At 38.9% G+C, this 20,541-nt stretch overlaps 1 protein-coding gene across 1 annotated transcript in view; it reads left to right on the top strand.

Moving 5' to 3' along the window:
* The window catches only part of SUSD5 (sushi domain containing 5), a 39,805-nt gene that overhangs the window by 9,010 nt on the left and 10,254 nt on the right, over positions 1-20,541 (top strand). Inside the window, exon 3 of the mRNA XM_050318675.1 lies at positions 12,010-12,128. Coding sequence (XP_050174632.1) covers positions 12,010-12,128 — 119 coding nt within the window. The remainder of the gene's footprint in view (positions 1-12,009; positions 12,129-20,541) is intronic.

Here is a 20,541-nt window from a genome sequence, read left to right as displayed (position 1 = left end):
GTTGCAAGGTGTGCTGCCCTCCATGAAGCACTGTTTCTCCTGTAGAGACAAATTTAAAGCAGGAATGTAGAGGTGTCCTGTGGTGGAAACCACTTCCCTCTGTTGATCATAGTTTCACGAGGCTACAGTCAGCCTTCACAAGTACTCCAGAGGTCCCAGCTACTTTCAGTGGAATTCAAAATTTTGAGAACATACATCCACATAGGTGCAACTACGTGCCAGAGGCAGTATGGCCCTGCCACAGTGCCACTCTGCTGTGGCTGATGAGGGCTTCCCAAACTCAGCCTCTCTCATTCCAGTCTTGCACAGAACTGGCTATATGCAACTGCACAGGGCCAAGCACTCACATCCTAACTGCCTGGTCTCTTCCAAAATCAAAGTCTTCACAGCGTGCCTCAGGAACAGGTAGACAGGCTTCATAGTCGACAAAGAGATCAAATCACAGAAAATTCAGTTTAAAAAGAAAAAGCACCAAATGGAGGAGTTGAGGGTTTGCATGAATGTCTCATGTCCCTGAAGCTGGGACCATACAGGAAGAGGTAGATATGTTCCCAGAAGGATTATACCTAATCTGTTGTCAATGTTCAATGGTGATAAAGTTTTGTTTTATCAAAATACTGTTTCCAAGTTCCCAAACTTTAGCGTGTTATTGGATTTTGTGACAGTTATCAGTCACTCAAGTAAGCACTGGCGTTTCTGTATTTTTAGTGATAAAATTTCCAAAGGTCAAAAAATTGCTGCTATTAAATGAAAGGTGATACTTAAACAATTTCAAGCAAAAGCAACTCTTTTCAGTGATTCTCATTTTTCCCAGGTGAAAAATAGTTTGAAAATTTGCATGTTCTTCTGGTCTTTAAAAAAAAAATCTAGAAATCTCTCAATATATAAGACAGCGATCTAAACCCAAAACATTTTTCTAAAGACAGTTTCTGACATGTTACGCAGGCTGAAGAGCCAGGAAAACTATATAACTCTAAGAAGTGCATGGTGAAGTTGTAGACAGGGTCTTGTATATAATTTCTGTATTCTGGAAGTAAGGAATGATGATGAGTAGAAGAAACCATCTCTTTTGTATCTAAGCAATACCACTAGTTAGTCCAGTGAGATCCTTCATTACTGCACACACTGGAGTTACAACTATTAATAGACAAGCTGTGGACCTACCCCTGAAAATCCTCACCATCAAAACTGTGTACAATAATGAAAACACATCATACTAATGGGAAGGAAAAGAAGATTTTTCATCCCTTCCAACTTACCATACACATTCCTCCAGTAAGCTGTCTTTAGTGTGGAAGTCTGTAAAATATTCATCAGAAAGAACGTTGTGGGGTCACATCAGCACACCATTGTTGTGCATTCACCACATCTGACCTTCACTGGAGAGCTTCACCAGAGAGAAGTTCTGTGGAGCTGGAATTTTATACTCTGGGGCTATTTTACCCATGGTTGGGCAAGCACCAGCAAGTATGTTACTTGGTTCATTGAACTGGACATGTTTGACTCTGGGGGAAAAGTAGAAACTGTGTAATGCCTAAAAAGGCTATACTGGTTTCATTGATAGTTAATGTAGCTCTGGAGAAAGAAATGAGCAGTCGAGTGCAAAGTATGCAAACAGGACGAAGATGTTCAAGTTGAACAAGTTCAAGTTGAATATAGAGATTTACAGGGGGATTTAGATGAACAGGCAAAATTATGCCAAATGGAGTTCAATGATAATACATACAGGAGAAACATGCAATCTACTTGAAAATATCTTTACAGGATTCTGATTTACCTCTGTCAGTCCACCAAAGATATGAGGACAACACTGTGGGCAGCACAAAGAAAACCACTGTCAGACTGCAGCTGTAGTAAAAACAGACAGACAAACAAACAAGCAAACAAAGAAGTTGCTAGAGTGCTTATGGAATGGGATGGAGAATGTGAAAAAAACCCACATATACAGATAGCTCAGTGTAAAAGACTCCTTTGGAATATTATATATATTGTTGCTACTGCATTTTAGGAAATATATTAAAAGAGTCTCAAAAATTGGCTCAAGAATGATAAAATGAATGGAAAAGCTATTAAGAAGTGACTCAAAATATTTTACAAAATTAGTTATTTAGTTTTAAAAATTTACCTGTTCAATACTTTGGGCATTTACTTGATAAATGGAAACATGACAGCAAGGACAGCACTGGGCATGCCTTGTGTTATTTATCTTGATGGACCTCCACATCTTTGAATGAGAAGTGACGTTCCCACATTTGCCAGCGCCAAAACTGTTCAGGACTTTATAGGTTGGATCACAAACCTTGGAATCCTCCCAGCAGCTGACTGGCATCCAGTGCAGATCACAGAGCTTTGGTCTAATATTCTCCCATATCCTTTTGGACTGTGTACATCAGAAAGGAGATGAATAGGAGGGAATATCATAAAAGAAGTTCCTTATTTCAGGAAGAATGAAGTTTGATTTATTTATTTGGTGGCTGGAAAGCATCCCAGTCTTTCTCCTGAGGAAAAATGGATTAGACATTGGCAGTAGAAGTAAACACAAACAAATTATGTGAGTGAAGTCATTATAGTGTTGCAGATTCCCTTACATGCTTCAGCCCTCCTTTCACCACTTAGACTTAAAACTGAACAGGACCTCTAGCAGACATGTAAAGAGTTTTTCCCTGCTAGATCAATTTTCCAGGTTTTGTACGTCAGTGATTTTTTCACTTCTGATGGCTATTTTATGGTTTTAGTGAATGATCACAATCCCACTCCAAGTAAATATATCCATTACTGTTGGTTGTTGTGTCCTTACTATTATTTTTATGGCCAAATCAGGGCCTGGAAACTTGTAGGAGTTTTTCCTCTTACGACTTAGGCACATCACTGAGTCAGTGTGAGCATGTTTATATTGCCTGCTCTCTGGGCTATACCTCTACATGGACAAGGACAAGAATTTGGTCTAGAGAACCAGCCCAGTTTGGGCAAGTGGCAAATTAGTTTATGGTGACTTGTATATCCATATGTAAGTATGCAAAGTTTTCAAGATTATGATGGAACGCCTTCTGCCGACTTGTGGCCACCCAACTCACTCCAAGCTACTTTTCACTTACTGACCCACTGAAAGGACTGTTCCCTTCTCAGCTGTGCAGATAAATGCACTCATGTCTGGTCTATTTTAAGTCAGAAGTGAACAGGGTGGGCCACCAGCTATGTTAGGGTGTTAAAAACATTGTTCTGCAGAGATTGATGCTGGTGAAAGAAGACACCAATCTGCTGATGGAGATGCTTGTGTTGCACTCTCTAATCCACTTCAGTCCTTGCAAACTGGGCTAGCCCAAGCAGCAGGTCTTGACAAAAATGATTCATTTCAACTGATGTAGAATGGAAATTGCTTAAACAAATAGATCCCTGCCAGCAAATCCAGAGACACAATAAGCTGGGTGGTTTTGTGGTTTGAGCAGCCTGAGACAGAACCTCTTTCACAGGCATAAGGGGATGTTTTCGTCTTCCACTTTCAGTTGTTCATACCAACCCAATTCAGAGTTCAGGGCTCTTAGCACAGACAAGTCACTGGCAGGTCCAAGAACTCGGGAACTTTTCGAGAAGAGCCACTGACAATGTAGACAGGGCTAACTTCTTCCAGCAGCCCACAAGTAAGTAGTTTACAAGTCAGTCCTGACATGTGTAACTTATTATTATTACACATTGTTGCATTTCAGGAAATGAAATGTCGTTAGGCAAGTCTCATTTGTCAGATGAGCCCTAATAACTATTTATACTAAAAATGACACTCTTATGACTTACTTGCATGTCAGACAAGTGAGTCAGTAAAACCATCAAGTAATCTGCCAGAATATAAATGGGAAAAAGGTGGCAGAATTCTCTGAAAGGCTCTCACTGCTATCTTTTGAATTTAGATGTCATACTGGAAAACCTTGTGTCAAGTCTTCCAGCCATGGGCAGTGTGTCCTGTAGGGTCTTATATTCTTTTCTGGGGTCTTTGAAATTTGGAAAGTGAACATGACACAGTCTTATGATCAACCCTGTGCACGAAATATTAGAAAGCAGCTATTTATTTTAGAAACTGTTAAACATCCTCGACAGCTTGTATTAATATATTCATAGCAAATTTATTCATTTCCATTGCTTTTCTAGGACTGAAAACCTGAAGCTGTCTTATTCCCTATCCTGTTCGTTATTTGCCTACAAGAGAATGAAGCCATGTATCCCTTCCATGACAGCTTTGAATCTCTGCATAGAATGTCAGTTCTATGATAGACCTGCCGCAGGGCTGTCAACCTGTTCCCTTGCATGAAATTGCCCTGTGCTGGTTCCTACCTGGTCCCTGGGGGATTTATTTCAGAGGGGATAACTCTGGAGTGAGCAAGCAGAATCAACTAGAATAAGCTTTGCTGTGGAAGTCAGAAGGCTGGAGTTCTTTTCTTGGCTGACCACAGACCAGATGTTTGCTGCTAGGAAAATTACTTCATCTCTATTTTTCCTTCCTTTTGTTAGCTCTTTGGGTTTTGCCCTGACTCCTATTGAATGCTTCTACAGTGTCAAACACAACAGGGCCCTCATTGCAGATGACACCAGTGTGAAATGTAATAATAACACTCAGAAATGGCATTTCACAAGTCTACCTCCTTCTTTTTCTGCCTACTACATGGGACTTGCCCAGCACCTGACAGTAGGGTAATAAAAGCACATTTCTTGGGAAAGAAAAAAAGTAATATCCAAGGAGTGAAATAAAGGGTCAGTTGCTGACCCTTGCCAGTCCTCTCATCCATGTGTGCAAATCCCTGGATTTGTGGGTCCCTTGAAATTCATCCCAGGGTACATGCTAAAACAGCCCCAGTTGCTTACTTGCAGAGAAGCAGTCCTAGTGATACATCAATTTGGCAAGCTCTCTGTTTCATTTCAAGACTGTGCTCTGCTGTCTGATGATAACGCATATGGATTTGCTCCCAGATGTGTTTGAGGCAGGTCAAGTAATTCCCTTCAACAGAAAAATCCAGACATAGCTGACAGGACATGGTCTAATTCAAAACGCTAAAGTTGCTTATGAAACTGTCTGAAGAGGTCTTGTACTCCGAAATGCCTTTATGTCACAGCCTCTGGTCCCACAGCTCTCAGCTGGTGTCATGCTCCACTAGAAGATGACTTTGTCTTCTCATAGATTCTTGTCAACCATCTCAGAAAGTCTTACACAAAGTAACTGTATTTCAGGAAAAGAGATTTCTACATAAAGCTCAGCCAAGAGACTTGAATTTAAGGTATGAACTTGGCCAGTTTACTCCAATATCACTGAGCAATGTGGACATGAGCCACTTTGCATCAGCTTAGGGACATGGGAAGCAGGTCTTTTCTTAACACAAGAAGACAGCATGGACAAAGTACGACAGCCATGGTTCTTGTAAAACACACAACCCAATAATTGAAGAAATTTTTAGAAAATGTGCTTTTTGAGGAAAAACATCATACAAAAGAAAGTATATATTTCTGATGTATTTTCTAGGACAAGCACTCCAAACCCCCATCTGCTAAACTGTACCTTTGTCATAGTCCTCAGAGTTGCTGTTTACTTACATGTGACTTGCACCTTGAAACTGTGTTTTTACTGGGAGGGAGTTTTTTTTCAACAAACTCTGAGGGATTTAGCAAAGGTTTAGCACACTTTGACACAAAATGTAGGGGTTTGCTTGTGAAATTAATTAATGCCAGAAGGTTAGAAATGATTCTTAAGACCAAGGGAAATCACGATATTGAGCAGGAAGGTAAGCCTGACTTCGGAGATGGAGTAACAAAAATGGGGTGCAATGCAACAGTATTGTATGAAGACTGATAGGAATTTCTGCCTTAAACTAGCAATTCATCTGGAAAATGAAGAGTAGGAGAAAGAGCTGGGTGCAGTCACAGAACACAGGACTGCAGTGAAGCCTGTTGTAAAATAAAATAACTCACATAAAATTTGTGAGAAAAATTAATGCAGTCCACCTAGAAGACATTCGAGATAGAGGGCAATACTGAAGGGCTTGAACCAGGCACTAGTGAGACACCACCTACAATAATGTAGTGTAAGTCTTGCCATACGACTTCATATCTGAACTCAGACTAGGATTAGTCCAAAAAAAGCACCTCTCTTATCAAATGTGATTAAAGGTCATCAGCTTGTTTAGCTGAGAAAAATGAAGTCAGAAAGGGGATATATTTACTCTTTGCAAATGCACAAGAGTAGCTAGTACCAGGATTTTAACTTGCCAGATAGTTCTGATGAGGTTGATTTTTTAATTTTCAAAAGAAATTCACCTATTTTGCCCTTTTTTTTTTCTGGAATCTCTGTAATGCTTTGTCCTATCTGAAAGCCTTTTCTTTGAGAATTGAGTTTCCTTATAAATTGATAGCATTCAGAAAATACTATTGTATTTTTAAACCCTTTGATAACTAATCAGTAACATCTGTTATGAAAACCATGGATCAAACTGAAGCCCATAAAACAAAATTGGGTAAAACCAATTTTCTAATGACGTGTCTTTGAGCATGCAACTAGTCCAGGCCAGGAAGCAACATGATTCTCCTTTATATGCACTAAGAATGCTCAAATTATATGTACCTAGTGATATTAAAGTAAAATGGCTATATAAAATCTTTCACACTAGGCTACAGTATGAAAATCTGCATGAATGGGCCATATTTATTTAATGAACAGAGGCCTTACTATTTCAGTAGTCATATGTACAATTTTAAGCACAAAAGGCTGCATTTTGGTGCATATTTTTAAGAATCTAAAGGATATTGGTTCTGCCTTGGTAAGACCTCCTTTTGACATTTCCAGTGGCAGTATTGCTGTTGGAATGTCTCTTCATGTCACACTTAGCAGCTGCTTTCTTTGGGTCCCATCCAGCCAAAATTAGCCTCTATAGTTCCCAGTCAATGGACTTTCCAAAGCCCACCTGTGCTCCCCTTCATGACTTTTCAGGGAAATTTTCTTCCCTTCGGTAATCATGAACATGTCATTTATATTTTATTCCTCATCAGAGCCAGCTTTCTAATTTGCAGTTTCCCAAACTACAGAACGGAAAGACTAAGAATAAAAATCCCCAGGTTTGGCTTCCATACTACTGTTTTTTGTTGTTTTTGTTTTGGTTTTTATCTCTTACCTAGTTACTGCAACACAAACGGTAAAGCTGACCAGTGGGAAAAATTAGCAGAAGATGTAAAAGATTTATCTTAACTAAGAAAAGTGATGAAGTTTTTAACTTTCTAATTAGGAGGTTTGTTATAGTACACTATGAACCAGACCTCCACAGTGCCTCAACTAGCACATTGATGATGTTCTTCTGAGTGAATATATTCATATATGCAAGTTCATACTACTATGAATAAATGTCATAAGACCATTCTGACTCAGTTCAGTGAATTTATTGACTAAGACTACAAAACTTACAATCAACTGGCAGATAAAGTAGCGACTACAAAAAACCCCAGTCCCACCTACTGGTTTCTGTGCTGATGGATCATGCTTTGTCATATAAACTCAGCTGTTAGCTCCATATGTTTTAACTTGGGCTTACTGAAAAAATTTCAAGTATTGCCTTGTAATTATCTTAGAAATGAAAAGTAGCTGTGGATACGACTACAAACCAAAATGTATATAAAAATACTCTGTGTCTATTAAAAATACCTTTATTATACATACATACAATATATTACTTTGAGTATCATTACTACAGTTTGAGCATATCATCATGGTGTATTTATTAGTACATATTATATAGTGGCATATTATGACATAAATACTATTCATACCAGTTTTTCTGCTATTTTCTTCTTTGAACAGAGGAATTAGGAGAAGAGCAAAATATACCAGTTACTCATTGGTTACATAATATATTAGAAAAAAATTCAAGCAGCACAAGAGTAAGCAGAAGGCTTATGGGAAGTCTGGTTCATCCTTTATTGTGCTGCAGATTAGATTTTCTCCTCATGTGTGCACATGATAACTGCAGTATCTGAGTCATGGCACAGGAAAACAATGAGCAGCTTGGCCAACCTCTGATCTTTTTTTTCGATGTAGGTACAAAAGAAGGACTGTTAATTGTTTTTACTTGGATGAATGTGTTGTACAGCAGAAATTAAGCTGAGCTTCAACGCAGTGCAGAGTCTCCAGTCTCTGGTTTCCTCTATTGAGAGGAAAACCATGAAGCTGGTTGTCCTTCTAGGCTGGGTAGCGGGTGGTTGAGAAGATTCTCCGTAGTTTGTCTAGGAAACAAAGGAGACACCACCAAGCACCTTCCTATTTTCCATCAAAGATCAGGGGCTGTTGTTAATACCACTAAAATCCTCTCCTTTCCCCACTACATTTTTACTTTACTGTATAGTATATGGTATTTACATGGTCTATAGTGATAGTGTGTGTGAGTGATGGATTGATTGATTTTTATGCTGAGATTGTGAGTTCATGGCCATGTAAGAATAGTTTTCAGGGACACACGAATGTTTCAAGCAGATATGTATCCCAGAAGATTATTATGAATGATCTGCAGCCTGAACTCAGTATGTTTCTTCTGAGCATGTTCTACCTTCACAAGAGATCTCCACAGAAGAAGCAACAAAATTGAATCTATTTCTTAACTACAAGGTACAAAATCAGGAAATTGCATTGCTCAGAGCATCAGATGACATTGTATGCTGAGTAATGAGAAAGTCTGCTTCAGTTCAATTAATACATGAAAGTAGCAATAAATAGAATCAAAGTTCCCTACATGAATGGCTTTGTAGGTGGATGTATCCCCTAAAAAAGTGTGAAGTGACATTCTGTCAGCCATGATGCTTAGTTCAGTGCAAAAATTCAAAATAGTAAAGAAACGCAACCTCTCAGCAGAAGTGCTGAAAAGACTAGGAAAACTGTACAATTTTTTGTTTCTTATTTCAGCATGGCAGTGCTGCTGCTGAAGAAATTTTAAAATATGTTCAAGTCTGAATTGACAGCCATTTTTCAATCATGAAAAGTGTAGTGAAGTTAAGAGCATCAAATGCTACCTTTTAGAATGGAGACAAAAGTGTACCTGTATATTTAAACCGTAATTATAGATTAAAAGCTAGCATTTTAGGATTTAGGGAAACCCTCAAGAACTCAGAGAAAAGAGACTATTACTGTGTATTTTTAGTCATACCTGAAGTCCTACTGACTGCAAAGAGACTATATCTATGCCAAGGGCATTGCAGGTCTGATCATTAGACCCACTGCTAAGAAATCCTGAACACTCTTGAAGTTCAGCAGCTGTAATAATAGCTTACTGAAGATGTTTGCTTGCAGGACTGAGCTTGTGGTAGGAAACTACTGACAGAGAATGTGGAATGAGAGATACGAAATAGATTTTTTTCCTTCAGTTTTTTAGAATCAATATGCTGTGAAAAGATATCTAAGAAAATCAAGTCCAATCATTAACCCACCACTGTGTCTTGTGTACAAGACAAGATTTCTTTCATTTCAGAAGAATTGCTTTAGAAAGTTTTCAGTTTTAATCAGTTCAAATTTAATATGACAACAATCCAAACTAAACTCCTAAGTAGCAGATTAATCAGGGTCTAGTCTGCTGTAGAAAAAAAAAGAAATAAGCAGCAAGGGCAATTTTTCAGCTTCATGCAGGAAAAAAATTTAGTGAGAAATTTTTGTGAAAATATTAACGTAATTTAAAACCTTTCTTTATGTATAATGTTGAAAGGTACACCTTTCATGTATATGCAAGGTACACCTTTGTAAGTTTGGTCAGATTGGATAACAGCTGAGAAATGTTCTTAAAATGAATTAGCTAATCAATATATTCTATCAACTACAAACTTCTAAAAAGAGGTGAGAAAAACTTGCTCTTTAAATCACAATCTTACACGTGAGCCAGGTATCCTGTTTTGGATGACTTGATTACACCAGGGATGTGACACCCACGGATAACTCTTTAGTCTGTTGATGAACTGATAAAAAAATTACAGTGCTTTGGGCAGAAGCTTAATATATAAATATAGAAATTGGAATTAGAAATGAGAAACTTCAAGGAAAGATTTTCAAAAAATTCTTCCGAGTGTTAGGAATTTTGTTCCTTGATAGAACATGGAAATGGATGTGGCCTGATTTTCAGACACCAGAATTTTATTATGGCAACAATCTTCAAAATTGTTTGGTTTGTTAGGTTTTTTCCTCTCTTTTTTGTTTTGTTTTGTTTGTTTTTAGGTTGGGGGTTTTTTTAAAGATAGAGAGAACCTGAAGCCCTAAGTACACAGTTGCAGACAAAAAGCATGTTTCTTTACAGACATATCACTGTCTACTTGGTGCTGCAAGGCTTAAGTGATCCAAGGATCTAAGCAAATAATTGTTGGACAGATTAATGTTGAAAAGGCACTTTTTGAAGGGAGGCATAACTGTTTCACTCATTTAGACCTTGTAAGACCTGGTGGAACAATATGTGAATACATACATTTTCTAATTGATTCTTCCAGTCATATGAACTCAGTTTGGCAGATCAAGTCATTTTTGTCTAGGTGCCTAATTACTGACTTAGAGGTCTTGGACTTTAAATGCATTAAATTCTAAGAGAAATTGATTTAAAACTTGTATGGACAATATTCACTTCAAGTGGAGTTTTCCTTACAAAAGAAACATATTTGATTTGGAATCATAAGGGGGCTTTCAGCAGGGAATGACATCATGTTGTTTTCGGGAGAAGAAGTGTGGTAGGAACCATTCTGGTGCATAAGCATGACCACCACCATACGGCTTGTTTCATGTTTCTTTTGTTTCTTTATATTAAAAGAACATTAAAGTTGCTTATTTAGCTACTCCAAAGCTAACACATGCCACAATGAAGATAGTCTGTACAACCATAATTCAGTCTATTTCTGTAAATCAATTGTTACATATATTTAAGTGCATGCTCAGATACTGGGTTACCACTGGATCTTTTCCATGCTCAGTGAATGGGTATTTTATTTTATATTATTTTATATTATAGTATTTTTTATTCCTCAAATTCAGTGCAGGGCTGATAGCACATTAGTTCAAACCATTGCACAACACAAAATGATACATTTCCTTCACTGGAAGGATTCCTCTGTGCATTTTAGTCTTGCTCTCACTAGAATAGCTGACTGTGCCACACTTCTACAAGCCTGCTGTCCACAAAAATATAAATCCCACACCAATAATATCCAGCTGCAAAAATTTGGGCTGAATTCACTTTCCCAGCCTTTGTAACCTTTAATGTAACAGTAAAACCAGTGTTTTCTACAACAAGCTCTCTTCTATTTGTTAGTTTTAAGCAGCCAGTACAGCTGAGAGAAGAGATAATTAGTAAACTCTTCCTTCGTGTTCAGCATCCACAGGGCTGTAAAACCAAATACGGACAAAAACCTTTCTTCAAGCCTATGAGAGGCAGTAGGATGGATTAGGTACTGCTGAGTACCAAACCAGAAGGAATGGAGTTTACACAAATGTGTGAAATTACTATTAACCCCCCCCGCCCAGTTTTTATTCCAAGAATTCAAGATTAATTTTCTGACCTTGTCTTTGTTAGCCTTTGAGTAGTTAAATATGCAACCTAGTGGTTTTTTAATGTAAAATGCTAATGATTTATGATCTTTCAGATCAAACCTTGAGTTTTCCATTCATTTCTATCCAGGTGCCATTGGTGGGAATATGTGCTGCTGAAATGTGAGAGCAGAATATGGTCTGAAGTACTCTGGGTCTAGGTCTGATTTTTAGAACAATTACAGAATATAATAAGATAAAAATTCTTTATTGCTTCCTATGCCTTGAAATTATCTACACCAAACCTTTTTTTAATTACTTCTATTTCTCCCTTGGCTTTTTGTCATAGGTCTTCCCACACTAATCTCTTCCTTCAATCTATGCAAGAGTCAAGCTGAGGCTACAGCCTAACTACTCTGACAAAAAATCTTCAAATTTCATCTGCATGTACAACTCCAGAAGATTTCTGATTGTTTTTTTCTTCTTCTTCTTTATTTTAGGACAATTATATGCAGAAAGACGGGCAGCAAACAGCAGAGCGTGAAAGCCATTGATGTTAAAATTGAAACCGATCCCTTTGTGAATGACCAATATGGTGCTTTTTGTGTAAAGGATGAAGGTCAGCACTGATATACTTTTGAAATAATTCACAGTCACTGCTATCTTGTAACATTAAAAGTTTTACCTTCAATTTTTTCTTCTGCTGAGAAGTAAAAAGGAAATATTGAGGAATAAATCTTTATAGAGGAATAAATCTTTATAGTAATCACCCACTGAGTGAGCCAACTGCTGCAAAGACATTGTTGCAGCAAATAAATTGCATTATCTTTTGTCTTTGCTGCAGTTTAGCAAGTTCAAACAGCACTACTGATCCAGCAGAATCCATTTTGCTGTTCACAGAACATACTTTACGGAAAAGAATATATCTGGCATGAATATGATGGAGGTGCCTGAAGCACCTCCCTCACTCAGCAGTGTAGCTGAATGTAATTTTGCAAGGTGGTTTCCAGCCCCAAAACACCACAGTGTTGCATATCTATCAGTATACAACATTTGTATGCAAATAACCCCATTGTCTCCATTTTAGTTCTGTTTTGGGATTTTTTACTTTGTTAACAAGTGTAGACCAGCCTACCAGGGCCTCTGATACGTAATGGATGATTCCGGAAATCAAACTATTTCCAATGTAAGTTGATGCTTCAACTTTTTGATATTAAAATGCCAGAATCCACAAGCAAAGACAAATTCTGAAGGCAAAAAGTGAATTGTTACTGATAGTGTTAAAAAAGTTTGGGAACTCCTGACCAGATTGTTGATGTCCACAGTTTGCATTCCATTTCCAAGAAAAACAAGGGCAAGCAGATGGTATTTACTGAGAAACAGTAAATTCACCACACAGGGGTCATTCTAGTAACCAGTCAGTGGCAGCAGTGGAGATGAAAATACAGCTGAAGAGAAATGTAGCAGAGGTGATGTGTATTTGATGTGTACCAAATTCTTTTTAGGAAGAGTGATTTTAGTAGAGTTTGACCATCCTCTCAAATAAGCCTTGTGATATCAAGTCCAGGCTCCGTGCTGCTGTGAGCAATGCCAGCTCTGTCACCCAGTTGCTAATGTTGTCACACAAGCACCTTTGTGCTTTCTTCCATGCTGCTCCTCACATATAGGAGCAGCTCCCTGTAAACATCTGCAAAACTCTCTCATTGTCTTCCTTCAAATCTCTCTTTTGTCATCATTCCCCCCTTCGAGAAAAACCTTGCAGTGGGTGGGACAGCTGTGGGATGCTGAAATCATTGCTCTGGCCACTATTGTTCCATTGTGCCCTTGTGCTCCCCTGTCTGTCCCCACCTGCTCCATCTGAGCTTACACGTAGAAGCTGGGTCTCAGAGAAGGAGCTGTGTTTACCTTTTGCATTTGGTTACTGCTCATGGTAAAGCGGCAGTAAAGGTGAAGATAAGAACGTAACAGACAAGGTTATGCTGTAAAGGAGTACTACGTAGGACTCAGAAACTGCCTAGTTAAAATTCGGAGAAAATTCAGGTCGTTTACAAAGAGCAACCAATTTTTTTAACAACTTGTGTTGTACAAGGCGGGGAATTTTCTGATGGCAGAATGGGATAATCATTCCAATGTACTCACCAAATAGTTCTTACACATAGAAATGTTTCTGGATGACTGTAAGGTTCCCTCTTCTTTGAAAATATAAAACATTTGGGATGCAGAGCCGATGTTTGAATAGAAAGGCTTAAGAGAAGTTTTGTGGCAGAGCCTAGTTTGTAGCTGGTATGGAAAGAGCACAGTCCAGAAAGGAAATAGCTTTAACATGCAAGTATAACACACAGTAACACACAAGCCAGCACAGAGCTGTTGACTGATGAAATAATATCCTACACCTCAGGGATGCCACTTCCAGTTTTAGCAAATGCTCAGTAAGAAGCAGCAAAAGCAAACCCTGTGCCACAACCTCACACATAGCATATCTGTTCTGATGTTTTGGACATGTGGCTCATAGCTACACATCTAAATCTGGATTAATGAATTGATCATTCATGAAACCTCATGAATATTTTTTTCTTTTAAAAAAGTGGGCATCACTTTTAACCACTACAATTTCAACTATAATACAGCATACATTAGTATTAAGTACAAAAGGCAAGCTGTTTTACCCTGTTGAAACTGATAAATCCCAGTTTTTTTATGCTGAGACCTATGTCCTCATATTAATTTCTTCCAGCCCTTTCATTTCTTCTATATTCATCCAAACAATAATCTGCAGTCCCATATGAAACTCATCTGGTTCTTTCTCCAGCATTTCTCAACCTCACCCTCTACCCATCATCTCCCCACCCTCAGGGTGCTCTCAGCTCCTTGCTGGGTCTGGGAATGGCTGGCTGGGCAGGGGGCTGCTGTGCTGTGGCTGCCTTGGAGATATGAACACGCTGGTTTGTCCATCCATATGCAATGTCCATCAGTGGGTCAGCATTGCATGTGGGAATGGTAAGAGCTGAGTCCTACATGTGCCCATCTCAATGGAAAAGACACCTGGCTTTGGCTCTTTCCTCTTTTAAACTCATCTCAGCAGAAGGAGCCGACACTCAGCAGTTTTTGTTCTTTGTCAGGCTTGGATGAGATGAGCCAAATGCTCAGACAGACTGGTTGGTTGAGGATGGACAGAAGGAAGAGTCACATCAGCTTTCTCTTCTTCAGAAATTAAGCTGATGAGAGTAGCTCTTCACAACTATTTGCAATTCTCAGGGTTGTGCAGAGGGCATCTCAAATCACCATGAAACTTCTAGTACAAACCATCACAAAAACTTCCTTCTTAGGCCTTGATTTATAATTAACCTTGACTCAATTAACATTAGCATGCCCCAACAGCAGGCCCAATGGTCAGGTGCTAGCAAGAGCTCTGGACGCACTTGCAAATCAGGCAAATAAAAACCCAGAAGAGAGAGAGGCTTTTTTACTTTGTTTCTGAAATGGTTTTTGTTCTGTACGCATGCAATAATCACAGCAACCTTTAAGGCCAAGAGTTGTTTTACATGGAATTGGTACTAAGCATTCTGTTTGACAAGGAAAGATGTAGCTGTAATGTTTTATGAATGTTGTGAGAATAGCTGCAGTTTTCACAGTACAAAGAAATGTGTCTTCTTGGTTTCTCATAAAGTGATGTTTTATGCAGCCATTAGAGTCAGCAAGACAACTCTGTACCAGCTCAGGATGTGCTGAGATCAGAAAGTTTCTCTCTTAGCCCTGAGTGCCAAAATACACCTAAAAATATATTAGATTCTGCCTATTCTGAAAATGCATTACCACACATAAAGTCAGATCTGTAACACAGAGCGTGTATTTATTCTCTATCAAAGCTCATTTTCAATAAGAAAATGCCTCAAAGTATGAAGTAGATAAAGCAAGAAAACTAGAAAGCTGGAATTTTTCCTGCCTGTCTTATTTTTTTGTAATACCACATGCCATTTAATTCCATATTTATATAAACCTTTTGGTTCTCTTTCTTATTTTTTTTTTAACGCAGCAAAGGAAAGATCTTTTTGTTAGTAGCTCCCAAGTTTTACTGGTTCCTTCTTTCAGTCACCCACTGATATTTACAGGCAACAAGTAAGATCTCTGTTTCCATAAGGCTTTGATTTGCTGCCACCACAGGAAAACTAAACAGGCAGCGACTTGTAGTAGAGTACAGCATAAATGCAAATCAAACTTTTTTTAAACATGACTCCTGGCTCCAGATATCCATCGAAGCTTGATGGTTTATGTACATATTTCAGTTTGCCTTTTTCAACAGTATGAAAAAAGAAATTAGAGTGTTCTATACAGAAAATATATTAAATGTACTTTACAAGAGCAATCAAACTGCAGTTTGCTTTGTGTAATATTTGAGCTATTTCTTTGTATCTGTCATGCTTTACTGTGGATATAAAACTTTTCATTTTTTTTAGTGCTACAGATTTCTTTTTTCCGGTTTTGCATATAACTGTCAGTGAATTCCCACCTACATGGTGATGTCATTTAAACTAATAAAGTCTTACAAGTCCTATATGATGTAAGAGGTATTAGCATCCTAACACTGGTAGCTTACAAGCAACACTTACATTGGTTATGATTGAGGTTTGGTTCTTTGTGCCCTATTTCCTCAGCACCTTTATCCAAACAGAAAAATTCCATATACTTTCAGGTCTCTGCAATCAAGAAGGAAAACAAACATCTTCACTCGTCTCTTTCACAGGGGTGACTGTTAAGAGTTGTGTTTTCTAATTTCTTAATGACGAGATGACATCCTACAGATTCCAGTGGTCTCTCTGGGAAAACTCTGCTGAATTGAACGGTTGTAACAGGGGATGCTTTCTGTCAAAGTGGATGTCTCATGTCAGCTTTCAGAGCATGGTACACAGTCAAAGTAGCGACTGCAGATAAACAGATTCCGGTAAATTCCCAGTTCTGCCAGGTGATATGGAAGCTGAAGTCTGCATCTTTTTCATGTCGATTTTTTTCCTGCATTGATCTAAGGCTGCCCTTTCTGTAAACAGTGTTTTACTAAGACATCTCAAAAAGAGTCTTTACAAACTAATGGCATGCTTGTAATTCAAATAAAGATGCTTCTGGAGGAATCCAGATGGGGCAGGAGAGGTGCTGTGTTCTTAAAGCGACGTGTGTCAGCTCTTTGCCAGAAATCACGTATCACAAACTCCTTTCCACACAAGGTTTGGAGTTAAAGTCAATATTCTGAGGAGTCATTTTTCCTAAAAAACAATCATTGACTGAATGTGCTAACCCGATTAACAGTTCCATGAAAAAAATAGTTAATGATTGTCTAAGAGGTCTGTAAGCAGAGCCACTATTAGCACTATCTATGCTCAACACTTACATCTTTGCTGTGCCACTTATTCCCTATCATTTTTCAGATGTTGACTCTGGCCTGATTTCTATGCATGTATATTAAGGTCCTTCTTGACTGTAGTGGCGACTTTCACTCAAGGAGACAGTCTGTGCCAAAGTACTGCTGACAGGAGGATTTTCTGTGTACTTTAACTAATTTTCTTATATCTGTGCTGTGCTGTCTTGCTCTGTAGCCCAATCCACCTTTGTTTACCGGAGGTCAGTTGTCAACATATGGAGTCGTGTTACATGATTGATCTCAGTGTCAATTTGCAGAAAACTCAAGAAGGGTCATGATGTCCAGAAACGAATTCCAAGTTTCCAGGTTTGAGATGTGATCTTGAACACAAACAGAGAGAGGCAGAGAGAGCACAGTACCTGTTGGATGGCCCTCGAGTATCAAGAAGATCGTGCTCTTCTACTGGGAAGCATGCAGCGGGCTAATTTTTTTTGCAAGCACTAAGAAAATATGCTGGTTTATGGGAGGATAGATGTGGGGAAAATCAGAGCTCCAGATGAAGAGTTCAGCACTGGAGAAGCCCAGTCCTCATCTACCAGCATCACCACTCCAGGCAACCCCTGTGGTGGCCCTAACAAAGAGCACCACTGTTCCTCTACATGACAAGCTGCTGCCAACATACCCTCTGTCACGCTTTGTGGCCCAGATCTGCCTCCTCTCTTCCAGCAAGAAAATGGCCTGAATGCCAGCACTGAGCACAGACTGTTGTTACAAATAAGCCCATGCTCTTCCAGTTCCTCGTACAAAGGCTGTAGACAAAAATCTGAAGCCTGTCCCCAGCAGTGGCTCAGTTTGATGAGTTGCTGTGCCAGTGTCACTTCTGTACGCGTACCAGAAAGAACACGTTTGGCAAAAGGCTGAGCAGGAATTGTCATAGCAACCAAGACTGCAGCAGGATGAGGAGCCATAAGATGCTGTAACCCAGAAAATTGCTGTACATCTTACACAGGAGAGGACAGCAGCAAAACGGATGTAGGAACTTGAGTTTGCAGGATATCAGCTTTCAATTAAGCTTGTCCATGCTGTCACTCAATATGCTCTGCAGCAAAGGCATGACCTTACAAAGTCACGAGAGAATCAAAAGTTCCCTGCAGAGTGTTGGTCCATGAACATCTTTAAAATCTCTGCTTTTCTTTCTATTCAAACATCAGCCAGGTCTCTTTTTCAGGCTCTCTTAATTCTGTTACCATGTCTGTTGTCAAACTTTACTGTAAAGATCCCTCCAGCTTTCTTCTTTCCTGGAAGGTTATAGTGTGGTTTTTGAATGTGTTTGCCATATTTAACTAATGTGTTACTTGTATGCTTCCTCTGGCCACAGGATCAAGAAGCAAGGCTTTGTAGATAAGAATATCCTCTGATGTATGATTGTCCCATACAACCTTGGGATCAATACTTCCCTCAGAGCAGACACACAGCTCCCATTCGTACCAATAGAGGTAGCTATATAAATAAAGGACATGAAATGTAGGGCTCTGTAGCCTTCCTGTGAGGCAGTAAAATAATTTTTTATTCCTTTCATCCACATCAATCTCTATTCATCTGACCAGTTCACAGGAAAGGCATTAGCTGCTAACTGCTCCTCACTTCCTTGGATGCCAAACCTCCATAAGACTGTTCATAAACTGAGCTTTGTGTAGCCTCAAAAGCTTGTTTTTTTCTGTCAGTGTGTGTGTGCATAACTCCCACTAACTTCTGAAGGTGTTAGACAGTATATATATATATTTATATATTTATATATATATTTATATGTATGTGTGTGTGTGTACAGTACAGAGAACAGACTTCAAAGCTTTGACTTCAGTAGCATGTCCCTTATATTAGTGGCAGCTGGTTTTCAGCCTACCCAGCTGAGAAGTGGTTAGTCAGGTCTATCAGATGATTCCTGAAAGCCTGATCCAAAGGAACTTTCACAGAGGGTGGATGTTTATTGTAGGATTTTCATTTCACTACAAGGTAAACAGCTGACAACATAAATACATCATATTTCTAAACAAGCATGTCTTTACCTATGCCTAGGTCAGAAGCGGGTAGATGATGGGAAAAGCAGCAGCTGGGACTCACAGGGATTTTGCAGAATGTCTCCAGGGCAAAAGCAGGAAAGCCTGGGCTTTTGCAGAAAGAAGCCTGAGAGAAGCTTTTCTGTCAAAACTATTGCCCACTGAAAACACCGGACGTGAACTGGTGTCAATGGAACTGTTGCTTGTAAGATCTTATGCTGCTGATGCCCTAAAAGTGGACTCCAGCAAAATAGCAAGGCTGCTCTCTGAAAACGTTTCTCCTTCTACATGTTTAGGAGCATAATCTTGGAGGTCACTTTTTCAGCTTCCAAACAAAAGCCTTTTCAAGGAACATAATCTTTGCTTAGCCAAACTATTTCAACAGGAGAGATCAATACAAGAACATAGACCTGATCCTACGTTTCCTTATCCCATGTAATTACTAGAACTCATCTGCCTTTTTGTTTTCCGTTGTTCTGCAGCTGAGCAAGAGCAGGTTTTGAATCTTCAGTCACTTCAACAATAGGAACAGGTTTTTTTTCTTCCACAGTCAATAAGGGTTCTAGAACCACTAGGAAAATATCTCAGATTTGAGAAAGAATATAGAAGTGTCTATTTGTACCAACACTGCAGACTTTGTCCATTGGGTTTCCTGGTAAAAGCACGTTCTTGCATTATAAGGTTTTTGTTTGGTTTGTTTTTGTGTAACCAAGAGATACCAAAAAGGACTGTAAAAAACCTGGAGGAGAAAGGAACATGGCAAATCCCTCCTGAAGAGCATTCTGAGAGATGAAGACCTTTGAGAGAAGAGAATCCACAACGCTTAGAATTTCTCTAGAATACCTTGATCTACCTTGTCAACAATAGCCAAGATTGCTCAAACCTGAAAAAGAGAGTTAAAATTCAGTTTACATTGGGGTAGCAGCTGTCTGTCTGTCTCCTCTCTTCAATTCTTTCATACAACCAAAACACAAATCAGTTTTGTTGTTTGTAGTAATTTTTGCTTCCTGGATTTTAGTGCTGTCAAAAAAATAGTATCCAACATCTTGTTGGTTTTCATACCCTGATAAATTTAGCTCTTCAGATTCTCACAGCAGAGCTATGTTACCCCTAGGTGTTCTTAAGCTGAAGATCACAAGTCACTATTTATTTCATGGTGTCTATAACCTAAAATAAAGGAAATCTGAGTATCTGGGAAGAAACCTGATTTTAAGAAAGACTAGAAGATTAGTATGAGAAATGACTGGTGTTCACCTGGACCTTTTCTTTCTGCAAATGTGGACTGGGTCATTGCTCAGCCCCTGCTGGCTTCCTAAGGTGTAGTAAGAGATCAAAGTGCCCATCTTAAACCATTTCACAAGCATTTCTGCAGATATGAAAAATGACTATGTCCAAACTTTTGCTTTCCAGTCCCAACCTGATCAAGAGGTTTTTAGCTTTTGTAGAAGCAGGCAGGGAAGACAGCTGTAACTTGGCATCCTGACTTGTTTGAAACAAAGCCCATCTAGATGCATGACTGTTAGACATCAACAACATCCCGGTTATTGTATCACAGTTATAGCCCAATACATACCTTTCCAAATACAGCTGAAAATAGTTGTGAAGGAACATTAAGGGCAAAGAAA

The sequence above is a fragment of the Myiozetetes cayanensis genome, unplaced genomic scaffold (assembly GCF_022539395.1).
Source record: "Myiozetetes cayanensis isolate MyiCay16 unplaced genomic scaffold, myiCay2020 scf1, whole genome shotgun sequence".
Taxonomy (NCBI): Eukaryota; Metazoa; Chordata; class Aves; order Passeriformes; family Tyrannidae; genus Myiozetetes; species Myiozetetes cayanensis.
The sequence above is the reverse complement of the archived record's forward strand: the minus strand, read 5'-3'. Positions and strand labels throughout refer to the sequence as shown.